We start from the raw sequence: 25,165 nt of genomic DNA, 5'->3' as shown, positions 1-25,165 counted from the left end.
GTTGCCTGAAGGGAACCAGGTTGTCCCACCTGTCCCAGCTGGGAGGCAGCTGGAGATGAAGAAATGGCTTCCCAATCCTTGAGTTCTCTCCTCCTCTGCCCTCTGGCTCCCCTTCGCCACCCGACCCCGCCATCCCCTTGGTCACGTCCTGCATGGCCACTCCATTCTCCCTTCTCTCCATCCTCCCATGGCTTCTGCAGGCAGGGACACTGTAACAGCTCTGCCTCAGGCAGCAGCCTCCTAGCCCAATGATGCCTCAAGATCTAACGTGAGTCTGTAAGAGCAGGTCGGGCCCCTCACCCCACCGTCTTGTCCCAGAGCACCTTGGCGCCAAAGCAGCTAGACGTCTTCTTCTGATGTGATAAAGAGGAGGAAAACATATTAACCTGGATTTCAATTTTCAGGTGATCCATCCCCACCCTGGCTGCCTAGAGCCATGCAGGGAAATAATTTGAACACTATACTTTTTAAAAGAAATTTTTTTTAAGATTTTAATTTTTTCTATTACAGTTGATTTACAATGTTCTGTCAATTTCTGCTGTACAGAAAAAGTGACCCAGCCGTGTATATATATATATATTCCTTTTCTCTCATTATCCTCCATCATATTCCTTGACAGGTGACTAGATATATTTCCCTGTGCTATATGGCAGGATCTCATTGCTTATGCACTCCAAATGCAATAGTTAATCTATTAACCCCAGATTCCCAGTCTGTCTCACTCTCTCTCCCTCCCCCTTGGCAACCACGAGTCTGTTCTCCAAGTCCATGATTTTCTTTTCTGGGGAAAGGTTCCTTTATGCCATATATTAGATTCCAGGTATAAGTGATATCATATGGTATTTGTCTTTCTCTTTCTGACTTACTTCACTTAGGATGAGAGTCTCTAGTTCCATCCATGTTGCCACAAATGGCATTATTTTGTTCTTTCTTATGGCTGATAACAGCATAGTATTCCATTGTATAGTATTCCATTCCATAGTATTCCACATCTTCTTAATCCATCTGTTGATTATGTCTTGGCTATTATGAATAGTGTTGCTGTGAACATAGGGGTGCATGTATCTTTTTCAATGAAATTTTTGTCCTGATAAATGCCCAGGAGTGGGATTGCCTGGACAGTATACTTTAAAACACCAATGGCAATCATCATTGGATGGTGGAATTCTTAGCCTTTTATGTTTTTCAGACTTTGACAAATAATTCTGGAGTGAGAAACAAAGGTAAAGGGACCCCTAGTCTCCTAGGAGCATGTACACCACTGCACAGGGCGTCAGGTGGGTAGGTGGGGAGGAAACTGAAGCAGTGACAGTCAGGATCGCCCATGTAAGACACCCCCGCCCCAGCCCCCAGCAACCCATACTTAAAGAGCTGGAGATGGCTTCTCAGTTAGCAACCAAGAGGCTCCTCTCCCAAAATAGCCAGGAGGAGGTGAGCAATTTTTTTTTCCATGCAAACATCATTTCCTGGGCCTGCAAGTCAATGAGTGCAAGGGAGGGGTGACAGAATCACCTGCTAACTTAATCTTGCCTCTCCCATCCTCAAGTGACCTCCTGTAACACTCCCCGGTCACCCTGTCACCTGGCTTGGATCGCCTGGAGGAACACAGCAAGCAGCGTCTGCTGTCCTGTCCAGGGGGCAGCCTTGGGGTATCTGTGGGAGGGAAGTGCCCCAGGCCCTTCCGTTTATGCAACCCCCCTCTTTCAGGAAGTGTGCGTGTCTCTGAGCACATCCTCACCGCTGCATTTGGTGGTTCATTCAGGTGTCAAGTGCATGGTTGCCAGGACAGGTGTGAGCTGGTGGTGACAGTTTCAGCCTGTCTAAAGTGTCCTCCCTCCTGTCACTCAGGGCTTGTATCTGTCTCTGGCTTTCCAGGGCAGGCCTGTCTCCCTGAAGCCACCCTACCCTACCCTGCCCCCAACCACCTCTGCTCCAGGCAGCAGATGCTAATTAGCCACAACCCATTCCTGCCTGCAGATCTGTGCCCACCAGGGTCAAGGGCAGGGCCAGCCTGGGGATATGAAGGCCGGTTTTTTGAGATCCCTTATGTGGGATCCTTGCCTCTGCCACACTGTTTTTTCTCTCCGGGCTCTAACTCCTCTGACCCTTTAGAGCCTGAGCCTCTAGCAGCTCCCCCTCTGTGTCTGAGTACAAAAGGATGTGCACTTCTATTAGCACAAGAGGGCAAAGGTTAGGAAAAGGGAAAGCTAGGAAAAGATGGGGGGGAGGACGAAGAACGAGAGCACAGGTTCCACTTGGGTCCAGGGTCTTCTTCTCCCTGTCTCTGTCTGTCTCTCACTCAGAGTGGGTACCTTGTCCCCCCTCCACACTGCCCTCCCCCTCCCTCATTTTTGATAGATCCAAGTTTCATGCACAGCTCAGGACCTGAACATCTGCATTTCAACATCCAGTCTCGGCCTCAGCTTCCACAAGTAGCTTCCCTTCAAGAAAGGCGGCACAGAGGCCTGGGAAGGTGTGATATTTAGACTCTAAAGAATAGTCAAGAGGCCTACTCTGCCCTTTTTTATCAATATGATCTTCAGTGAGCAGGTCATTTACTGTGAGAGCCTCAGTTTCCTCATCTAGATAATGGGTACAGCAATACTATGATTCTGAGTCCTGGTTGCCATGGGGATCTGATGATATAATGGACGGTAAAGACTCCACAAACTCTGAAGTCAACAGAGGATGGCCCCCTATGGTCACCCAGAAGACTCTGCTGTCCCCTGCCAGCTACTCTCCACGCTCCTGCCTGCCTGTGGAATTCTCCCTCCGGTGAGCCAGGGTGAAGGTGGAGCCCACGGCTGTGATGTCACAGAGCTCATGACATCAGAGGTCCTGCGGAAGGGAAAGGGAGAAGAGGGTTCTGGGAAGAGGTAAGGGCAGGGACAACGGACCAGGGAGGGCAGAGGGGGAGCCTTCTGGGCACTGGGGACCAGGGAAAGCCAACAGCAGCAAATGGGCAGGCCCATGACTTCCCTGGGCTCCCAGCTCTGCAGGACAGTGTTCCTGGCAGCCATTCTGTTGCTGCTGCAGTGGGTGAAGGGGGTGAAGCCTCAGAAAGGGAGCCTGGGCCCTGATGAGAGGAGTCAGAAGGAGAAAACACCCTCGACAGGTGGGTGGAGAAGGCAGATGAGCTTGGAGTCACAGATCAGAGCTCTTTGGAGCCAGAGCATCATGCCTCAGGCCAAAGTGAAAGCTGGGATAGGTTTTGGAGTTCCTGTCGTGGCTCAGCAGAAACGAGTCTGACTAGTATCCATGAGGACACATGTTCGATCCCTGGCCTCGCTCAGTGGGTTAAGGATCTGGCATTGCTGTGAGCTGTGGTGTAGGTTGCAGACGGGGCTCAGACCCTGTGTTGCTGTGGCTGTGCTGTAGGCCAGCAGCTATAGCTCTGATTCAACCCCTAGCATGGGAATCTCCATATGCCATGGATGTGGCCCTAAACAGATAAAAAGAAAGAAAGAAAGCTGGGATAGATTTGGGTTCTGGGTGGTCACCCCAGACCCCACTACTGCAGCAGGAGTGTCATGGGAAGGGAGCTGGAACGGAGGGTCCTTGCCAGGGCCGTACTCAGGGAGGACGAGGGTGGCAGGAAGTGAATGGGGCTGTGTGAATGCTGGACCAGGGTCTCCTAAGTTCTTCCTTCTCTAAGATGGTCCCTCACCTCAGACGATGTAACACTTTGGAGGAGGCAGTCTCAGTTGGCAATGGGGCATGTGTGAACTTGAGTTGGGGCGACTGTTGCACACAGACCGGAAGAGACCTCCAGATGAGTGTCACCTCTGCAGTCACAGACAAGGGGGTGGGTGGATGGGCTCTCAGGTTCCCCAGCTCCTTCCCCTTCCTGGTGTGGGCCAGTGGTAGGGTGGGGGCAGTTAGAACCAGTCCTTTCATGCCATCCCCTCTCCCCTGTTCCAGACCCAGAGCAAGAGCAGTTCGAAGAGCACTTTGTGGCCTCTTCCATGGGTGAGATGTGGCAGATGGTGGACATGGCCCAGCAAGAGGACAAGAGATCAGAGACAGCAGCCATCCGTGACCACCTGTTTGACCTCGCCTTCTGCTTGAACCTGGCCAGCATCATGGTTTTTTTATGAGGGATGTTGAGGCAGAGGCGGTGGGCTGGTTCCTGGTGGAGGAGCTGGACATCTACCTCCGCTTCATGATAGCGTACTGACCCTCTCTCTCTGCGAGGCTCCAGGGCTCTTCTCCCTGGACGCAGCTTCAGAGAGATCTTTTCAGCCATCCACAGCCACCACCCAACTGCCTCCCCATGCCCGAGTGCCATCCCCTAGACCCCAGACCCCTGCCCTTCTCCCTTCCAGCCTCTCCTGGATTTGTTCAGGACAACAGACTTGGGGAAGGAGGCAGCAACAATGAAAGTAATAACAAACCCTGAAAACCACTGGGGGCCACTTAATTTTGTCCCTACCTCTGCTTAATCACCCAACCTCTGGCCCACCGACCTTCAGACCAACTACTGGTTCTTTCTTTGTCTCATGTCCATGGACCTCTGCTTGGCATTTTCTCCTCTTTTTCAGTCTGACTTCTAGGTGGAGCACATATCAGGAAAGAGTCTTTATGAGACAGGCAGAAGCCAAGGACCAGGTTTTATTTGGGGAGCAGAACGGGAGAGAAGTCCATCCTGATTTCATGGACAGGGCAAGGAGACAATGATACGTCCATACTGAGGGCTCTTTGGCAACTGGCCAGCTTACCAGAGTTGGCAGCGGATGGAGGGGTTCATGGGAGCACCAGGGGGGCAGTGGAAGTGTCTGGCGAAGGCTGGGCTGTTGCTCACGGGCCCGTGGGTTCGGAGGATAGCAGGGCTGTGAGTATCCTGAGGATCCTGGAAGTTGGGGTCCTTACACATGACCTGGGGGGAAAGAGAGGTCCACACAAGCTAAGGAGAAGAGCAGGGTCAGAGTTCCCATTGTGGCACAGCAGAAACGAATCCAACCAGGAACCATGAGGTTGTGGGTTCGATCCCTGGCCTTGCTCAGTGGGTTAAGGATCTGGCGTTGCTATGAGCTGTGGTGTAGGCTGACAGCTACAACTCCAATTAGACCCCTAGTCTGGGAACCTCCATATGCCGTAGGTGCAGCCCTAAAAAGAGAAGAAAAAAAAAAGAGAAGAGCAGGGTTGATGAGGGTTAAGAGGACCCGGCAGAGCTGGTGACCAGGTGGTGACGAGGGATAGCAGACAGAGGCAAAGACAGGGATAGGAACATTCCAAGGGCCACACGAAGACAAGATATTTGCCACTTGTAGGTCATTTAATCTGGCAGTGGGTACTCAGGGGAGGGCTGTGCTATGTAATCTTACCATTTATAAGTCACCTGGAGGTGGTCTATTGTAAACTCTGCAGGGGTCTTTGCACGTTCTGAGGAATTGGGGGCCATGTATGTTGAGGGAGCATGTGGCACTTGGGGGGGTTATGTCAAGTGGGGACCACTTGACACCTGAGGGTGAAATTGCAGAAGCGGAATGCGGTCTATGGACCTTCTGCTAAGGCTTTTGTTAAGGGATATGTATTTCCAGGAGAAGAAGCGAAAGAAGAAAAATGTTGGGCTCATTCCAAGGAGGGATTTGGGAGAAGAGGTTTTGAGGGTTATTACTGTTATTATTATTATTGCTGAATTTGGTGGAAGAATTGGCAGTAACATGAAAGGATGGTCCCAATGAGACATGTGTGAAAGGATGAGAGTGGGGATGTGTGCAGAAGAGGGTGGGGAGCTTTGAGGGAAGATGTTCAAGGGGAGGAGAGAGCCTTGGGATGTTAACACTCAGGTATTTATCGGATGTGGGGTGAGCCCTGGTGGGAGGGGTCAGCCGCTTACCTGGGCATAGCTTCGGAAGAAGAGCTGCTGGGGGCTCAGGTCCTGGTTGGGTAGGGTGGTCTCCCCACGGTACCGTAACAGCCTCTTGTTGTATGCCTGGATGTAGGAGTGGGATGGAGAGCAGCCCTCAGAACCCAGACCCGTGGCCATTCAGAAGTCCGATGCCTCACACGCCATACCCAAAGCCAGTTCATGGCCCTTCTTCCCAAGTTCTACCCCGACGCACTGGTCTGAGCTGGGAGAAAATATACTTGTCGTTAGATCTATGGATATCATAGAAAACAGGGCCCTGTGGAGTAGGAGGGGGGGATCCTCACATTGCCATCTATTCAGTGGGGACGTGAAGGGCAGAAAGCTTTGCTTATTTGCATCAGGGATGGAGGAAGGAAACACTGGGGACAGGCTGTCTAGCCTGCTGGTAAATATAGGTCCTGGCCCTTGGGATGTGAGTTACCTGCAGTGCAATGGCCAGCCCCCCTGTGTCTGCGGCATCCTCCAGGAATGAGTAGGAGCCATTGAAGGAGATTCCACTGGGTAGTGGAAAGCCAGCATAGTGGCGCTCCAGGCACTGCAGCGCCTCCTGTAGGGCATGGGAGTCACAGGCCGGGCAGCCCCCAGGGAGTACTGTTGAAAATGGGACAAGGGCATGAAATGGTGAGGCAGGATGCAAAGGTGAGGACATGGGGGTACCACAAAGCGAGCTGGCTCCCAGGAGCATGGTGGAGGCTTCAGGACCATCCCACCCGGAGCCCTCACACAGCCTCCCTTTCTCCTCCTCTAGGCCTCCTTTGGGACCTTCACCTGGGTTCCTGATAGCCCAGGCTTACTCACACAGCTGGTAGAAGATGTGCAAGAGCTCATGGGCCATGATGCTGCCAGCAGCGCCGTAGTTCACGGCTCTAGGGAAACAGGCTTGTCTTACCCCCAGAATCCTTCCAGGTTTTTGGCCCCAATTCTCTCGCCACAATTCCCATCCATCACTCATCATAACATGGTCCAGGGCTCTTGGGAAACAGCCTCCCCACCCTCACAGAATGGCTTGTACCTGGGGTAGCCAGGGTGGAAGAATGGGGGTTGGAGGAGTCCGGCTGGAAAGACTACCACATGGTCAGATATTGAATAGTAAGCATTGACCCTCCAGGGGGACACGTGCCACCTGTGGGAAGAGCAGCTCCATCATTTACTGCCCCCCCACCCCCACCCAGATACATGTGGCCCTTCCCAAATACTGGTACTGCTCCTGCTTCCCTGGCGTTCTTTCCTACTCATTTTGGATGGCTAGCTCTAGGATGCCATGTCTTGTGCCCATACCTGTGGCTGGGAAAAGGCTGCAAGAAACTCCGGATAATTCTAGCTCGGCTGGATCGGATGCCACTCAGGAAGGATTGTAGGAAGCTGGGTCCAAGTTGCATCTGGGAGGAGGCAGGAGGTGACTCGGATACGCAGAGACAAATGAAGACGCACACTCTTATGCCCTGACGGGGGTGTGTGAACCCAGACAGATAAGTCCGGACACACAACCATTCCAAGAATAATGGAAAACCAACTCTGTGACACTACCACATGCTCGTGCAAATAGGCTTCACGCATACCAGCACACACACTCAAGCAAGTCACACAAATGCATGGGGCCATGTGTCCACACACGCATCATGAACTGAAAATATTCTATTCTTCTGCTGGCAAGACCCACAGTGTGACTCTTTGCCCATCAATCCCTGGCAGCACCAGGGCAAGGGCAGTTCTGGTTAGGATCAACCAGGGAAAAGGACCTTCTGCCCCTCAATGGGGCAGGGATGGTGAGGAAGTTGAGAACAAAAAGAGGAGCTGGCAAGGGCAGGGACCCACATCGTCGTATTCCTGCGTGGCCGGGTCTGGCTTCAGGGCCCATTCTGGGGCCCCCATGTTCACCTGAAGTTTGGTGATCTGGGAGGAGACAAAAAGGTAGAGGGAACCTAGCCACCCCAAGTCTAGCCGAAGGAAGGGCTCCTGCTCACTGCCCTGTCACTGCTGTGTGTGCAGCACATTGGTGTTTATACTTGCTCTGTACCCTGCGCCTTTAGCACCCTATTGAATATTGGATCCAGAGATCACCCAGGCACTGTGATCTCTTAATCCAATATTCAATTTACACCTGCTGCACGTTCCCACACTGTCTCCTTCCAGCCTTACCCTGTCCTGGGCCTCTCTCTGGGTCTCTTCATCCATCCAGGGAAGGCTTTGGAGGCGAGCAATGAGGGCATCCTTGATTGCAGTGAATAATTCCATGGCCTGGGGGAAGGAGGGGCAGGATAGAGAAATAGGATCAGGCTCAGCCTTGGTCCTGGGTCCTGCCCTCTAGGAAGTGGCCTTGGCCCTGAGGAGCTTCCAGAAAGAAAAAATGGAAAGTGATATTTACTAGTGACCAAAACCCAGGGTACAGAGAGCTGTGGAGACAGGATGAAGGTATTAAGGACAGAAGGGAAGGTGGGAACTGGTCTTTCATGGTGGGGGAGGCAGTTCCTTCCAGTGGGGAGAGCTCAGCCTTTCTCTTGGCCAGGCAACCCGCTCAGAAAGTGGAGGGAGGAAGAGGGCCACCATGCCCTTCCCTGCTCTCCTGGGCCCTTGTCCTCATGCCCTCTTTCTTAAGGCTTGCATTTCCTCCTCCATCTCCCTGGGCTCTTCAGCTTCCCAGCAGCTGAAATCATCCCAGCTTCACACCCTGACAGTGTAGTTACTGCCTTCTCAGCTATCTACCGTCTTGGACAGTTCCCTTCTTGATGGAGGGAAACAGAGGACAACATCAGGAGCCTGAGTTCAAACCCTAAGGCTGTTTATTCAGTAGCTGTGTGACTGTGGGCAGGTTACTTAACCCCTCTGTGCTTTAAAATTAGAATGATACTAAGAATTAAAGTAGTCCGTGTAAAGGGCTTGCAAGAGTATCAGGCACATGGTAGCACTGAAAAGTATTCAGTAGTTATTCATTTGCATGTCTCAAGATGATAGCATTCTATTTTCACACGGTTTAAAAAAAATTTCATAAACAGGGGTTCCCACTGTGGCACAGGGGGTTAAGGATCTGACTGCAGCAGCTCGGGTTGCTGTGGAGGTGCAGGTTAGATCCCAGCCTGTAGCAGTGGGTTAAAGGATCCTGCGTTGCCGCAGCTGTGGCTGGATTCAATCCCTGGCCCAGGAATTCCATATGCCCTGAGTGCAGCCATAAAATAAAAAATCGTAAACAAGGAGTAGCCTTAGAGGTCATGGAATTCAATTTTCTCATTTTATGGTTGAAGAAACACAACGTGCAGGCAAGTCGGGTGACCTGGTTAGTGCGTGTCGTGTAGACTTTGTGTCCACAGCTAAACCGTGCAGCCCTCCCAACAGCATGTCCCTCCCTGGGTTCTCTTTCTGTAACTGCCCGATTCCCTGACCACGGAGACCACTGAGAAGGGCAAAGTCAAGACAATTAGGAGGAGCTGGGTGGGGAGGGAAGGGGGCTGGGGAAGAGCCCTCACGTACAGCGCTCTGCGTGCTTGGGCTGAAGACCTCCTGGACAAACAAGGCTGCCAGTGTAGGCTCGAAGAAAGCCTCCATCTCCTCCATGCACGTCATCCAGCGGGGCTGGGTGGGCTACAGAGACAAAGCTGAATGAATGGCTCCCGTCAAGGGTTCTTTCTCATCTACTTTCCCAAGTCCATCTTGTCTAGTCCTCCACCCCAGAGGATGCTCCCTTTTCTATGCTTTACAGGTTTGGCTTCCTTTGCCCTCTAAGCTCTTTGGGTGACACCTGGGGTTAACTGCTGCTCAGCAAAAAGGGGCCCCCATTCCCAGGATTAATCTCATGGGCTGGGCAAATTATTTTCCTTACTGCCTATTGGATTCGAAAGCCAGGCCTCTGGGAGGCATCCTTCTGAACAAAGGAAGGGCTCCTGGGTAGGAGAGGACTGGAGCTAACCCTCTTATTTTAGTAGGTCTGCTTGTTGCCGCATCCCCACCCACCACAAGCCCCGCCACGCACTCAGCCCAGGGATCCCGGAGGTAAAGACCACCGCCAGCCCCACCCCGCCCCCCAAACTTCTTTTCTTAAAATGGAATTTGAAGGAGGTAATTTCTCCCTGGCTTCCACCTTCCTTCCCCACTCCTCAGATGGTTCTTGTGGATCATATAAGACCTTATCTTTTAAAGAAGAAAATTATCAGGGTGAAATTGGGTTTTGTTTGCTATATTGTTAGGAGAAGAGGCCAAAAGAAAAGACGAGATATATGAATTCGGAGGACTAAGAAGCTTCCTATCAAAGCCGGGAAGAGACTGGAGGATAGGTAGACAGACTTCTTCAACTTCAAAGGTGGAGAGACAAAAACTCAAAGTGGGCCTTGGCATGTCAGGTGGTTTTTAACAGCAGAATGGAAAGTATAAGAAACGTAAGAAAGATGGGAGTTCCCACTGTGGCTCAGCAGAAACGAATCTGACTAGTATCCCTGAGGACGTGGGTTTGATTCCTGGCCTCGCTTAGGGGGTTAAAGGATCCGGCGTTGACGTGAGCTGTGGTGTAGGTTGCAGATGTGGCTCAGATCCCGCATTGCTATGGCTGTGGCGTAGACCAGCAGCTGCAGCTCCAATTCGACCCCTAGCCTGGGAACCTCCATATGCCATGGGTGTGGTGAAAGAAAGAAAGCGAGAGAGAGGACGGAAGGAAGGAAGGAAGGAGAGAGAGAGAAAGAAAGAAGGAGGGAAGGAGGGAAGGAGGGAAGGAGGGAAGGAGGGAAGGAAGGAAGGAAGGAAGGAAAGAAAGAAAGAGAGATGCTGGGAGGTTTGGCAATGGGCATGTATGGCTTTGAAGAGATGACCAAGGTCAGGCCCGGAGACGACACAGGGAGGACAAGAAACACATTCAGGGAACCAAAGATTGGGAATGAGAGCTGGCCCGAAGGAAAGCTGACCTGGGCCTTAGGAAAAACCAGCTGACCTGCTCATTTCGGTTGAGTGGGATGAAGTCACAAGACTGCAATCCTATAACTCGTGTCCTCCCCCAGATCTCACAGGGAAAGCAGTTAGGCTGCTACTAGGCACAGTGGCCTGGAGACTGGACAGAGTTTATGGGGCTTCCCACAAAAGAGGAAAGAGAAAGGGAAGCCAGTATCGCTGGGGCTGGAGACACTGCTGAGGCTGCCTATTGGGATGTTTACCACTTTGGAAGTTGTCCCAGACCTGGGTGCCCACATTTGTGTGTTCTGATCTGCCCCCTTTCCCTGAGGCCTGTTAAGGATGTCCTCCTGGTGAGAGAGGGCTCAGACCCTTTTGACAGTGTATTAGCTGGAGCTTTGAGATACAAACATGAAAAGCAAATGCAGATAGAAAGGAAATCTGGGTCTGACAGCAATGCCTGGGTCAAGGGCAGATTCGGCTGGCCACCCTCAGTGTCTTTCCCCCACAGGCCCCATGACAGGCTTGGCTCTAAGACTGCAGGGTGGAAGGCATCACCTCGGACAGCAGCAAATGCATTGGCCTTGAGCTTGGTAATGTGGACCTGCCTACTCTTTCCACGCCTCCTGGTTCCTGGGTTGTTCCCTGCTCCCTTTGGGGGCTGCCTTCCCTTTTTTCCACCAGCCTTTGCCTGCCCCATGCTGGTGCCCAAAGCCTGGGCCCCAGCAGGCCTGGACCAGGATACTGGAGAGTGTAGACGCCACCTCGGCCTACACATGGCAGGCCCCCCACCCCTGCCCATGCCCCTCGGATTCTTTTGTCATGTTTGTGCTGGGTCCTTTGTTCCACGAGCAGAAAAGTGACTTTCAGAAGCAGTAAATAAATATAAGCCTCAGAGGGGGAGATTGACAGGTTATATATTCATCTGCCATCTCTTAAGAAGTAGGGTGATAGGGTACACGACAGTGATTGAAAATAGAGAAAGAGGGGGGAAAATCATTGCTAAAATATAAAGGATGGAAAAGATACTTCAAACCCAGGATAATGGGTCTCAGCAGACATTTTAAAGAACAGAAAAAAGTCGCAGATAGAACCTTAGAAACACGAGGAATGATCGAAATCAGGAAAAAAAATCCCAAGAGTCTGGAGGGAAACAAATGTGTGCGTAACTTTCGGTAATAAGGGGAAAGAAGATTTTAGAGATTACAGGCCAGCCAGGAGTCCTTAATGTTCATTTCTAAACGAAATCCTGGAACGAATCATTAAACCGACTATTTTTGAACACTTGGAAAATAATGTGTAACTACAAAAGGGCCTCAGTGTGGGATCACGGAGGACAAATAACGTCAGAACCATTCAAAAACTTCCCTGGTTTAAAGGGTCACTCAGGATAAATCATAAATCAAGAGCCATAAATTAAAATAGGGGCCATGCGGTAACGTAACTGAGAGAAGCAGTCCAACCTCTGAACCCCAGCGTGTGGATGGCAAACCAGAGACAGAGGGGCATCCCTCCCAGCCACCGGCATCCCTCAGCTCCAGACATCTGCTGCCCCTGGAAAGGGCTCAGCACTGCCTGAACCTCACATTTACAACAGCAAGAACAACAAAGCCTGGAAATCTGACTATTGATGGGCTATTGCCTAATTTTTGAAAGTTGGCCATTAATGAAAGGTTTGTAAAAAGCTTTAAAGGCCAACCAAACACACCTCAAGGCCAGATTCATCCTGAAGGAGCAACGCAGGGCTTCCTCTGAACAAAGAGTCCCGCCTTTACTAAACATGGATTATTAACTTCAACCCTCGTACTTCAATTACACCAGCTCTAAAAATGAGCCTAATAGCTGTTCCACCTTCCTCCTAGAGCTGTTTGGAAAAGCAGGTGAACTAATACATGGAGAATGTTCTGTAAATTTCTACCCCACTCTGTGGGCATTATTTTGATTTCAGGAAGGCGTTTGGTAAAAACATGAATTACATCTTTGTGAATCAGCAGGAGATAACAACATTAGGTGACAGTGTGACTTGTGTGGCTTCTCGGCTGGCTGATCCATAGGGAACAGCACTGATTAATGATTCCAAGTTAATACAAGCTTCTCCTATTGCCCCCACCAAACCTTGTGATATACCCTCACCTCTTTCCTGACTTATTTCTCTGTAACACTTAACGCAGCCGCACATAATTTATTTAGTTTAGTGTCTTCCTGCCTCCATTAGAATATTAAGATTTTTATCTATTTTATTCATGAAACATCCCATGGGCCTAGAGAAGTGTCTGGCGTAGAATAGATGTTCATTAAATAATTGCTGCATAAATGAATAGAGGACCCTAGAGCCAGGTCTTCAATAAACTGACCTGATACTTCCCCTCCTCCCTGCAGAATTTTACCAGTAATCTAGATGAAGATACACTAAATTAAACCACCAAGGACCCAAGGAAGAAATAGCAGATGATTGAAACAAAGGCTAAAATTACTGAATAAATTGCGATGTTGGGCTGAATATCAGTGGTTCCTATCTAACAGGCACATATGGAAAGTTCTGCTTTTCATTCCCAAAAATATGCTCTTCAAGTTTAATAAGAGAAAGACCTTTTTCATTGACTATATATTCAAAATTAATACACTAAATATGGTCTAAGAAGGAGACCTAGACGTCCTTCTGAATAAAGACACTGTAAATCAGAATTCATTCAGAATATGATGAGAAATTTGTAAACAACGATCATTGGGTATAAATACAATTTGGGGTCAAATCAAGGCCAAAACCTTGGTGGTATCTTTGACTCCACTCTGCCTTTCATACCACACATCCATCCAGAAACACCACTGCTTATTGTCCAAATACATTCTTTTAAAGCACAACACAGACAGTTCCTGCTGTGACTCAGCGAAAATGAATCTGACATGAGGACGCAGGTTCGATCCCTGGCCCCACTCAGTGGGTTAAGGATCTGGCATTGCCATGAGCTGTGATGTAGGTTGCAGACGCAGCTCAGATCTAGCGTTGCTGTGGCTGTGGTGTAGGCTAGCAGCTGGAGCTCTGATTCGACCCCAGTTTGGGAACCTCTATATGCCATGAGTGTGGCCCTAAAAAGACAAAACAAAAACAAAAACAAACAAAAACCAAATAAAGCACAACACAGATAAATCCTTCTATGGCCCCTGTTTCATGCCAAGAAAAGCCCAAGTCCTTACACTGACGTCCCAGGCCTTGGATAACCCACTGACTTCCCTGTCCTATTTCCTCCCTATTCTTATCCCCTGTGCTTTCTCTCTTCCAGCTGTGCTGGCTTCCTGGCTGATTCTCAAATCCCAGGGCAGGCTCCAGCAGCAGCAGGACAGCCTCCCATAAGCCCAGAGCCTCTGGGAGGACCCTTCATTCTGCACCCAGCCTTCGCCAGCCTGCACCATGCCTCCTTGCAATGAAATGATACCCCCTTTCTTTGCCAGAAAACCCCTTTCCCCTCCCTAGATACCACTTTTGTCCTTCCTCCAACACAGATAGCCCACTGGATCACTTAAACCCACCCCAAACTCTCCTTCTTGGTAATTCCAAGTGTATGTTATCTACACAAGAGTTTTCTCGAAACACAGCTATGCCCAGCCATTTACTTAGTGCATGATGGCTTTTTTGCAACAAGGAGAGTTGCATGGTTGCAACACCTATCACATAGACCGCAAAGCCAAAAATATTTGCTATCTTGACCTTTATAGAAAGAATTTGCCAACGCAATGTTTGTACCACCCACGATTTCTCAATCCCGCAGAGTACGTGGTAAAAAAAACATGGTCTCATGGGTCAGACAGACATGTTTTGGAGTCTATTCCTTAACTTAGGAGCTGTGTGGTCTTGGGAAAGTTACTTGTCCTTTCTGAGGACCTCAGAGTGCTTCTGGGAGGAGTAGGTAATCTAAGCAAGGCCTGATGTAGAGTGACCACTAGGGGTCTTTCAGCCGTTATTACTGTGTGTCATGTTTGGTGTTATTCTAGGCAGGTGAAAGGGCTCCACCAAGTCCCAGAACAATTTGTTGGTAGAGCTAGATTTAGATTTTATGCCCAAGGAGAATAATATGTCCAAAAGGATATATACGGATGTATAGAATACATATATATAAAGGATATACATGTATATAAAGGGTAGGAACTTCAGCAATTCGTAAACCTACTGCTTTTTGAGTGTGAGTTTCAGTGCTGGCACCCATACGCCCTTCAGGAAGCGCCACTAGGATTCTGGGATTTACATAAAGTTGTTTTTTACCAGGGATTTTGTAGCAGCCCCAACTAAGAAGAGTTGGGGCTCTGCTCCACTCCACCTGAGTCAAGAAAAAAGGTGGGCACAAGGTTCTTGGGGACTAGGCCACCTGAGTGAACATTCTAAGGAGTATTTTAAAACAACAACAATAATGGTTAAGCACACAGACACTGGCGCCAGACTGCCAGAGTTCAAATCCTAGAGCTCTAGCAAATTCCTAGCTATATTGCCTCAAGGGAGATCCTCAACTTTGTGGTCTCAATTTACCCATCAATCAAAGAGGAACACAAGAATTTGCCCATCTCCTAGAATTGTTGGGATCAAATTAGCTCTTATATCTAAAGGGTTTAGAAAAATGCCTGGCACATTATAAATTCTCAGTGTTGGCAATAATTACATTCCAGCCCCTGTGTATATTCCCCTCTCTGGATTCCACAGCTATTTCAGGTGGTCAAAGCAATGAGCTTCTCCAGGACCAAGGAATGGCCCACAGATTACTAAGCAAAGAAACTGCACTGATTTTCAAGACTACCCTGAGGCCTTGACTGAGGTTGGAGGGCATCTAATGTTCAGGATGCCTCCTCTGGCATTTGGATGTGTCAACCTAGGATTTCAAAGTTCTCAGGAACCTATGAACAGAGCAGACTTTGGTTGGTGAAATGCATTTGGTACACAGCCCCTCCAACACATGGAGATTTTGTACCATGAAGCAGCCGGGGTGGTGAACAGATCCTGCAGGATGTCAGAAATGAGCTCTTTGTGAAGCACATTTGGACACCAAACATTGGAATCACCTGGACAGAGGCAAGGCCACTGCTTGCTACACCTGTCTCTCACTCCACTGCACCCTAGGCTGTAGGTCTGGGTTCTCAAACCACAGTGCTCCAGATAATCAGAAAACAGTCCAGTGGTTATGACAAAGGAAAAGCAGGTCTTGATCATTTTAGAGCTTTATGTCTAAACTTTCCTACTCGGCAAAAGGCCCTAGACGTAGCCAGACACGTGCCTAAAGGTCCAGCCTGGTACATTAACTTTCAAGGTAAGTGTCCTGTGCTCCAGCTATCTGCTCCCATTGGGAGCCCAGACACTGAGGGACCCCCTCCTCACAACCCTCCCTGCGAGAGAGATGCCAACATTTATCCCCCTAGATGGCAGTTGCTTTTCTAGCCCCTGATCTAGGAGAGTCCCTCCCCTGCTCTCCTCACCACGGGTGGTCCTCCTGTCAGCTCTCCCAGTTTCTGGCTCAGCGATCGGCGTGCCTCTTGGAATTTACTGTCCAGGGCTGGAGAGAGGGTTCCCACGAGACCCAAGATCATGTGGCTCTGCAGAAATTCCCTGTGAAGAGAAGAGAGACCCATACATATACTCCAGGGCTCTGGGGAAGCCACAAGAAGAGCTTCCTCATGAGTAGATCCCCATGATGCTTCCTTCTCTGTATTTATAGAGAACGACTACTCGACATGTGCACCTGTCAAGAAGAGCTTGTCTTGAAGTGGGTTGGAATAGGGGTGGAGAAGGATAGAAGAAAGAGCCAGATGAAGTCACAGGGCAAGAAGGGTCTGGGCTAGACGAAGGCCAGACTTAGATGTAACAAAACAGATTCCATGACTTCCACGACCACGAAAACTTAGCTCATCTTAAGATGCATCTTCTATGGAGTTCCCATTGTGGCTCAGTGGGTTAAGAACCCGACATAGTGTCTGTGAGGACACTGGATTGATCCCTGGTCTTGCTCAGTGGGTTAAGGATCCAGCACTGCCGCAAGCTGCAGTGTAGATCGCAAATGCTGTTTGGATCCAGCGATGCTGTGGCTGTGGCGGTGGACAGCAGCTGCTGCTCCAATTTGAACCCTGGCCTAGGAACTTCCACAGGCCAAACTGCAGCAGTGAAAAGGGGAAACAAATGGTGCGCCTTCCAAGCAGAGCAAAGCTGCGATCCAGGACCTTTCTCTGGCCCAGTGGCCACTCTCTTGCAGGGATTTAATTTGTAATCCTAAAGAAAGCTGCTCACATCTGCATGGATGGCTGTGTGCTTCCCTCTGAAAGAATTTCTACTTGTTGCTGCCACTGAGTTACCACAGAGAGGGCCCTGGAAGCAAGCCACTGCCTTTGAGCCATGGGCACACAGTAGCAGGGACAGAGGTGAGCCCAATACAGAGCCTCGACCTCACGTCCCCCACCTCCCTCAACGTCCTGGTCTTTCCCGCAAGGGCCCCTGAATCCTTTCACCTGAGAACCGGCCTTTCCCTGAACTGTTTCCCAGCCTTCACTTCCTCCATTGACTCTGCTGACTCATACCTTTCAGCTGCTGACAAGACATAATGCCCTGGCTGTCCCCAGCGGCTAGCCTTCCAGCTTCTCCTGCAGCTCAGAAGGGGCTTCCCGGCAAAGCCCATGTCGTGTCAGCTATGGGAATCCCTCATTTTATGGGTTTTCCCTGCCCCATGCCTCCCAAGTCTCTTTTCCTGTTTCCTCCATGCCTCCCGGGCCATCCATCCCAGCCCTTCTCTGGCCCCATGCGGCCCTGGACCCTTCCCATCTTCCTGGGAGGCCCTTCCTAGCCTGCTTTGTCCAATCACCTTTGTCCCTGAGACCTCTGGGTCCTTACACTCTCTTTCCATCACCCTCCCACGTGGAGCACACCTGTGTTTTGACAGCTCCTTTTCAATCAGTCGCGACATGTTTTTCAAATACTCCAGGTCGTGGACGGCAATGAAATGGGAGGGGTTCAGGGACATCGGTGTGAATATTGCTTGCAAGCAGGACAACCAGTCGATGACAGGGGCCATTTCCTTAAAGGAGGGATACAAAGGCTGAGGAGGCAGGACAGGGGTCTTCCTCTCCCTCAGGGGGGAAGGGATGGAGCCAGGAAAGCTAGGGGTGGAAAGGAATTAAGGAAAGGAGGAGAAAGAAGACAAGGAGGTCAAAGAAGTTTGGGACAGAGACCCTCAGGCCCAAATCCTCTGGTCCCTGGTTCAGGGCACCTGCAGTTGGCCGATTGTGACCACTTGGAAGAGCTTTCCCTGTGCTCGCCGCTGCTCCTGGGGCCTCAGGAACTGTAACAGCTGCGAGGTGATGGAGATGGACATGGAGGCGTGTTGTTGCACCTGGCTTGGGTCTCCTCCCAGCAAAGTTCCCAGTTGGTTCAGGTAAGTCAGGTATTCCCGCACGATCTGGGGAGAGGCAACCTTAGTCACAGCCGCCATCGGCCCCTGCCTTTCTCTAGTGTCTGAGGTCAGGACCTTGGTTCCCGGCACCAGCTTACCTGTGCATAGATCTTCATTTCCTGCTTTTGCTTGAGGGGAACATCAAACTCTGGCTGGTCTATCTGGACACAAGAGAGACTGAGAGAAGTGGGGAATGTGGAGGAAGGAGAGGACAGGTGTGGGGAAATGGGGATGGACCAGGAAGACGGCCCTAGGAGACAGACTAAAGAGGATGCAGAGGATCGAGAGGGGACGGAAGGGAGGGACTGAGGGACAGGAGCATGGGGGCAAACAGTCCAGATGCGGAAATGTGAAAGAGGGTGGGCAATTCCACTGGTTTGGGGGTGCTCAGCACGAGAGAAGCATGATAACCCATGTCCTGAAGGGACCCATTCCCTGCGTCGGGGCTAGGTCTGGGGTAAAGGACATGAGATACCTGTCTCAGGTATAAAATTTAAGATCAATAATATCTTAATTGATATTTTAAAATCAAAATTCACGCTAAGAGTTCTCTTGTGGCTCAGCCGGTTAAGGATCCGATTTTGTCACTGTAGCAGCTCCCGTCACTGCTGTGGCGCAGGTTCAGTCCCTGGCCTGGGAACTTCCACTTACCATGAGTGTGGCCAAAAAAGAAAAAAAAAAAATGCTAAAACTCCATCCAAAAAAAATAGCAAAACTGCTCATCATTTACTTTTCTCAAAAAATCCACAATGTGTTTGGATCAATTTTTGAAAATCAAAGATGTTTCTTAAAATGTCTCCAATAGAGGTTTGATCCATTTTGGGGCAGAGGGAAGCTTTTTTCCAAAAAAATCCGTAATGAATAAAAATTCGATATTTGGTTCATCATGAATTTTGCATTCATTTTGACATTAAAAAAATATTCTTTGAAATACTGTTTATCTTGATGAGTGAGTTTTTAGTACCCACTGAAATTTTGCACCCCAGGCAAGTGGCCCAGTCACCTCATTTGTTTCATCCTACTTCCGGCACTGATGTGTCCTTATTTCTCCTCTGAAGATCTTTGCTCCCGTATTTTTTATTTTCCTTCTCTGATTTCATTATCCTGCTTCTACCCAGAGCTATGTATTTTTACCCTATCTTGAAGAAAAAAAAAAAACAAAAAACTTTCTCCTGACTTCTTTGTCACATTTTACGTCCAAACTTTAAAGAACCAAAAGTCATCTATGCCTTTGCTTCAACTTCCTTAACTTCCTCTCAAGTTCATACAATCCAAGTCTATTTCCATGACTATTTTAATGATGTCTCCAGGAGGTTCCCAATGATGTCTTCTCATTCCTTATTTTCTCAGCACATAAGTCTCTAGAATCAAAGAAACCCCTCCCTCCAGGGCTGGCTTCTCCCCTGAACGCCGTGGGTCACGGGAGCCAGTCTGACCTCCTCCTCCTCCTGACCATTCTTACCCTTCTCACTGGGGTGCTCCCTCTGTGGTTCACTCTCCCCATGGGGAGTCCATCTAATCTCAAGGTGATGTAACCATCTCCCTCCCATTCATACCAGATCAACTCTGGGGTCATTCACCAATTTCCCCACTTCTTTCACTAATATTCAATCAGTCACCAGGTCCTCCAGAATCACCATGGACCAATACGATAAGAATGGAGTTGCCTAAATCCTCACGCCTGGCCTCACTGTCCATTTCTGCCACAACTGTCTTAGTTCAGAGCCTCACGTTTGCTCATCTAGATTCCTCAGCACCTCCAGGTTGACCTTGAAGACTGCTGACTCTGCTTAGGCTCTATGTACAGCCACCACACTTGAGAGGCCTCAGGAGCCCTTTGTTGTTTTTTTCCTATTATGTCCAAAGTTTTCACCTCAGTCTGGTGTCATAGGCTGAGAATAATCAGGCTCAACCTCAAGTCTTCAGCTTTATTTTTACCTCCCACTGCACCCCATCCCTACCCCAAATCCTCTGTTCAACAGACTAGCCTTCTCACTGACCCAAGAGGGTCACACCACTCCAGGCTCTCCCTTTAGCGCAGGACTTCCCTGAAGCCCTTTTAAAACCTTTTAGCTTCATTGTCACCTGCATGAATCAACCACGCTTCTGGGCTCAGCCTGCATTCTTACCCTCCTGAGCTTTTCTTTACCTGCTTCAGATCTTAATTTCCAAAGGTCACACCAGGTAAATTCCTGAGCACACCCTTTAGGACCGAATTTGAGGATGCCTTACCCGGATTATTAGTTCCTTATATCCACTCTCGTATAATTTCATGGAATTTCTGAAGGTAGGAGACAAATATACAGCATCAAATTCCCTACTACAATACTAATACCTCCAGGGTGTTTATGGATTTATCTGCTCAACAAACACCTGGTGTGGGCCTCTAGGTACCCAGCCCTGTGCTGGGTCCTAGGACCAGAGATGACTAAGGTGTGAGCTTGTTCATAAAACGCTGAGTTTTCCAGGCTGAGTGTGGGATGAGGAATAGTGCCTCAGGCAGAGGGAGCCATATATGTAAGGAACTGAGAAATATCCTTGGAGCTAGAAGTGAGTGCAGATGGCCTGGGGTGGAAGGAGGCAGTATGGCTGGAAGAGTGTATTAGGGTCAGACCTTCAAGGCTTTGCAAAGGACAAAGAACCAGATCCAGCTGACCCCTTGAGCCGTTGGAGGCATTTAAACAGACAACAGCATTAGCTCTTGGTTTAGAAAGGTTTCTCCGGGGAAAATGCAATACAAAGATGGGGAACTAGTTAAGAGTCCTGGGGGTAATTCAGATGAGCCGCAAGGAAGACCAGAACTAATCTGCCTTCCCAGAACTGGCCCTGCTCCTTTTCCTAATCTTACCTGAAGTCTCCGACTCTCACGTCAGTTATTTCCCCCAAATTCAGTCTCTTCCTTCATTGCACATCTGTCCCATCCCCCCAACCTGAAGCCTTCCTCTAAGAGAGGAGAGCCTAGAATTTGAGGCAGCCCCCCTCCCCCGTCCCCTCCCAGGTTCCCTGCATTTTGGCCAGTGCTTCCCTCACCTGGATGACCGGCGTGTGGGGAGGGATGGGAAGAGGTCGCAAATAGGCTCTGAAGAATGGGAAGTGACCATATTGACTCATCAGAAGGCTCAGAGTTTGGTTAAAGTCTAAGGGTGTCCAATTACCAGAGACTGGCCAGCCTCCGAGCTGGGAAGAAGAGAGACAGGGTTTAGTCTCTGAGCCCATCCTACTGCTCAGATAGCTACTTCCTGACCTTGGCCCCTCTAGGGCTCCACCTTCATCCCTCTTTCCCTACCCTCATCCAAGGTCCTAATACTGCCACAGGGCACTGCCATTTCCACTTCCCTCCCAAATCCCTAGGAAAGAGACACATCCTCTAAGGGAAAATGGCAGCCCTGGAGCACACACTGGTCCTACATCCAGAAAAGTGGATGCCCAGGTCTCACCTCCTCAATAACTTGTCTGAGGGGACCAGCCCCTGCAGCCTCAATGGCACCTGTGTCCATGCAGGAGTTGTAGAATTGGAAGGCTTTCTCCTTCCCGGGGGCCAGGTGCCAGGAACTGGGGGCTTCTAGAAAGGAAGGGAGGGAGAATTAAAGGAGTGGAGATTCACAGAGATAAGCAGGGAAGGTGGGAGACGGAAAGAGCTGAAGAAAGAAAGGCAAGACTCCCAAGAAAGGAGGGAAGGGGAGGAAGAGAGGGATGAGGAAGCCTGGGAAGATGGGAGGACCTGGGTCCACTTGCTGAAAGAATAAGAGCAGGGAATGGGAGCATGGAGATGACAAGGAGGAAGATTAAGGAAAGGTGAGAAAGGAAAGGAGGAGGGAAAGAAAGGCGAGGAAACTAAAAGAGGTGGAATAAGTGGAATATGGGAAAAAAAAAAGAGAAAGGGTAGAGATGAGAGGAAGGAGGGAGATAAGCGAAGGAATTAGAAAAAAATGGGGAAATTAGAGAATTTTGGAGGGATCAGAGAGAGGAAAAAAATGAGGAAAGTTTATTAGCAAAGAGAAGAAACAGGGCCAGGCTCTCCTAGTCCAGACTCCCTCCCTTTTTGATCCCAGGAAAAAACACACAGGACAAAAGTCCAAACGCATATCCATTTGAATCCTTCGCTCTCTAGTATCTATCACCGTCTCTCCATCTCCTGACATCCTTCCATTTTATTATGGGCAACACAATGTGTCTGAATCATATTTTCTCTTTCCATCTTGGTACCTTAACTTAAAGCCTGGCTCTCTATCATGTACGGAATACCCACCTCCACTCTTTTCCCATCAAAAGAAGGAGTGCAACGGGACACATTTATTTCTTCCAAATTCCAGTTGATACTCTCAACAGGTTCTCTAGGTTCCCTGACACTGGAAATATATTCCTTTTGTTACATTCTTACTCCCAAATCCTCACCAACTTCCTGGGACTGACTTCCTACTTCCTACATGGCCTCGGTTCCTCCCTCACAGTTTTCCTCTCAGGTCTTTTCTCTTCTCCATAGGTACCATCTTTAGGAAATTACTTATTTCCAGGGTCTTTGGCCCTCTCCTTTCTCCAGCATATCTTCCATGCCCATCTATGTTCATTCCCTCATGCACAACCAGAAGAGCTCCCTCCATCACTTCTACCCACTCTCTCACTTCCTTCCTTCCATCATCATCTCCAAACTCCCATCTCCTTTATTCCAGTTCAGCTTCTTCCAGTTCAACATGCTTGCCATGATTGGTTCAAGGTTTCAGTAGTGAAATGAGATAACGGTGAGAGAAGAGGGCTGGGAGGTGATGGAAGGGAAGGGAAAATACCAGTAAGGGGATATATGAAGACAAGAAAGGTTTGAAGGCTAGAGAATGAGAGTGATGGAGAGAAGGTGCAACAGGTGTTGAGATGCCAATGGGGGAAGCCCACTTGGCTTAGAGTAGAAATTGAAAATTTAAGGGAGATAACATAAGAGACAGAGCTTGGTAAAAGGAAGAACTTGGAGAGATGAATGATGGATGAATGGGAAAGGGAAAAGGAGGGGGGTTAGGTAAAGATGAAGGGGGGGGACCAGAAGCAATGGAAGTAGGGAGGTACATGCAGTGAAATGTACAGTAATGGAGAAGTTGCCTGAGAGCCAGTTGAGAATGATGTCAACCAGATATCCCACAGCCACATGGGCCTGGGTCAGGGGCGTCGGTTCTAGGCTCAGTGTCACCCGGGCACAGAGAATCTTGTACCCTGTTTCCCTTACCCAGTATCCTCCGAAGCCGGTTCTTGTTCTCCTCTGCAAGTTCCTGAAAAGAATTCCTGGTCCTGTTGTTGTTTCCACAGGCAAAGCTAAAGAAGTCAGTGCAAGGGGCCACATTTCGGTTCTCAGAGGCCAGGTAACGTTCCAGGAGATTCCAGCACACAAGTGTCTCACAGGGGCCTGTGGGGAAAAGCTCTGAGCTGGGACAGAGAAAGCGAGGAAGGCCTGGGGCGGGAGGGGGGGGGGACCAGACACCCTGCTGTGGAGGAGGTGGCCTGACTGTGGCCAGGAGCAGGAGACAGGGAGGAAGAGGTCATGAACCTGGGCTCGCAGGGTTGGGATGAAGTAAGTCAGTGGGCACAGAACCTGGGGAGGATGGACAGATGGACGGGGTCCATGATTGAGGGAGGGCTGACTAGGTGGCCAGGTGCTAGGATCTTGCTTACGAGGGCGACAGCCTGGGATGTAGGCCCAAAGCACCAGAGAAGAACCGAGGATTAGACTGAAAAGCAGGACTGTCGTTAGTGCCCGCAATGCCCTCGCCCACCGTCTGCTCTGGACAGTGGGCAGCTCCTCTTCTGGAGGTCTCTGTGTGGAGAACCAGGAGGTGAGAAACACAAGATGGAGAGGGGTAGGAGAGAAGGGCGGGAAAAAGGGGGGAGAGGGGAAGAATGAACAGTTAGTGCCAGGGTCCCTCCAGACAGAGATAATGCCCCCTGTTTTTATGGACCAACCCCACTCTGGACCCCTGGGAGCTGGGAAGGTTATCCTAAATCTGCCCCGCGCCCCCCGCAGGTCAAAGAGGTCCCTTACCTCCAGCCTCCAGGGAGTCCCCACTCCACTGGTTCGCTCAGACCCCATGCTTCTCCCCAACTCTTGTCTCCCCCCTCTGGAACTAAATGAGGAGGAGGAAGAAGAGAGAAGCTGGTTCGGGAAGGTGGGTAGATGAAAGAGAGTTCTAGCTGGTCACTGACAGCACCTGCTGCCCATCCCCCACCCAACACATGTATTTTCATCCCAGATGGGGGTCAGAATGAATTGTTCTAGCAGGTCATTGACACCTCCTACTGCCCCCTCTCCCCTCCCCCCCAACACACGTATTTTCATCCCAGATGGGGTTCGGAATGAACCTCTCCCCTTATGGGACCCCCACCTCTCCCCCTCTCCCATCACCTCCCTTGCCTTTCTTGCTTCTGCCTCAGAGCCTCACATTCTTTCTTCTCCACTGGGGAGCCCGGGGATTCTCATGCAGCAGTGAGCCCCGCCTCTCACCCCAGGCACCTGACTCTAGAAGGAAATGTCTTTCCCCAGGGGACTTGCCGGCTCTCTGCCCTTCTCTCTGGCTCACAGATTCCTTCCTGGTTCCGCTCTAGGAAGAAGTACTGAGTCTGAGGACAAGTATTCATGCAGCAGCTCCCTCCTACCCCCACCCCAGTTCCCTTTTCCTAGAGAAAGAGCACTTCTGCCACCTGACCCTCCTGTCCCCACTCACACTATTGGCCTCCGAGTAGAGCCTGTTTATCAGTCAGGGAACACCAGCTCCCCCTCCCCCTTTATCTCAGCCTCTCAGGGGAGCTGAGGGAGTGATCCTTCTCTCCCCAAGCAATCCCACCCTGGTGGCTCCTCTTGCCCTGTTCTGTGTCTTTGTTCCCAGGGTTTATTTCTGGGATATTCTTTCTCCTCTCCTGTCTTCTAGGATTGAAACCTCTTGAATCCTTCAATTCTCAGGTCCAATGCCACCCTACTCAGGAGGTCTCCCAGCTCCATGCCCATTTGCCCTGCCCCCAAGCATGCTTG

General features: G+C 49.9%; 2 protein-coding genes across 43 annotated transcripts; one reads left to right on the top strand and one right to left on the bottom strand.

The window, feature by feature from the left end:
- Positions 1-919: 919 nt before the first annotated feature.
- On the bottom strand, positions 920-24,814 carry KEL (Kell metallo-endopeptidase). Of its 42 annotated transcripts, XR_014833578.1 has the most exons (21): positions 24,689-24,814; positions 24,182-24,263; positions 23,735-23,956; positions 23,372-23,548; positions 21,597-21,721; positions 21,190-21,336; positions 18,258-18,320; positions 17,977-18,165; positions 17,636-17,784; positions 16,199-16,328; positions 9,338-9,448; positions 8,012-8,110; positions 7,688-7,765; positions 7,151-7,251; positions 6,885-6,995; positions 6,671-6,738; positions 6,294-6,463; positions 5,840-5,935; positions 4,719-4,876; positions 4,467-4,549; positions 3,668-3,785 (listed from the first exon to the last, which is right to left on the bottom strand). XR_014833578.1 is itself a non-coding variant. In XM_085005221.1 (20 exons), the coding sequence occupies exons 8-20, from the start codon at positions 18,273-18,275 to the stop codon at positions 4,715-4,717; spliced, it is 1,482 nt and encodes a 493-aa protein (XP_084861347.1). In that variant the 5' UTR covers positions 18,276-18,336; positions 20,392-20,440; positions 21,190-21,336; positions 21,597-21,721; positions 23,372-23,548; positions 23,815-23,956; positions 24,182-24,263; positions 24,551-24,814; the 3' UTR covers positions 4,594-4,714. The 42 variants fall into 42 exon arrangements, 23 of the variants coding, with proteins under 23 accessions (XP_084861347.1, XP_084861349.1, XP_084861342.1 ...); XR_014833583.1 differs by lacking the exons at positions 3,668-3,785; positions 4,467-4,549 and adding an exon at positions 920-1,041 and having other exon boundaries at positions 5,840-6,074; positions 18,258-18,336; positions 23,815-23,956; positions 24,650-24,814; XM_085005221.1 differs by lacking the exons at positions 3,668-3,785; positions 4,467-4,549 and adding an exon at positions 20,392-20,440 and having other exon boundaries at positions 4,594-4,876; positions 18,258-18,336; positions 23,815-23,956; positions 24,551-24,814.
- On the top strand, positions 2,861-4,405 carry LLCFC1 (LLLL and CFNLAS motif containing 1). The gene is made up of 2 exons (XM_021078907.2): positions 2,861-3,115; positions 3,922-4,405. The coding sequence occupies exons 1-2, from the start codon at positions 2,959-2,961 to the stop codon at positions 4,095-4,097; spliced, it is 333 nt and encodes a 110-aa protein (XP_020934566.2). The 5' UTR covers positions 2,861-2,958; the 3' UTR covers positions 4,098-4,405.
- Positions 24,815-25,165: the final 351 nt, after the last annotated feature.

Source organism: Sus scrofa, chromosome 18 (assembly GCF_054392235.1).
Source record: "Sus scrofa isolate SSC_HxYL_T2T_F1_AM1 chromosome 18, Sscrofa_HxYL_maternal_Yorkshire_Landrace_v2.0, whole genome shotgun sequence".
NCBI classification, from domain to species: Eukaryota; Metazoa; Chordata; class Mammalia; order Artiodactyla; family Suidae; genus Sus; species Sus scrofa.
Note: the sequence above shows the minus strand (reverse complement) of the source record. Positions and strands in the feature narration are given on the sequence as shown.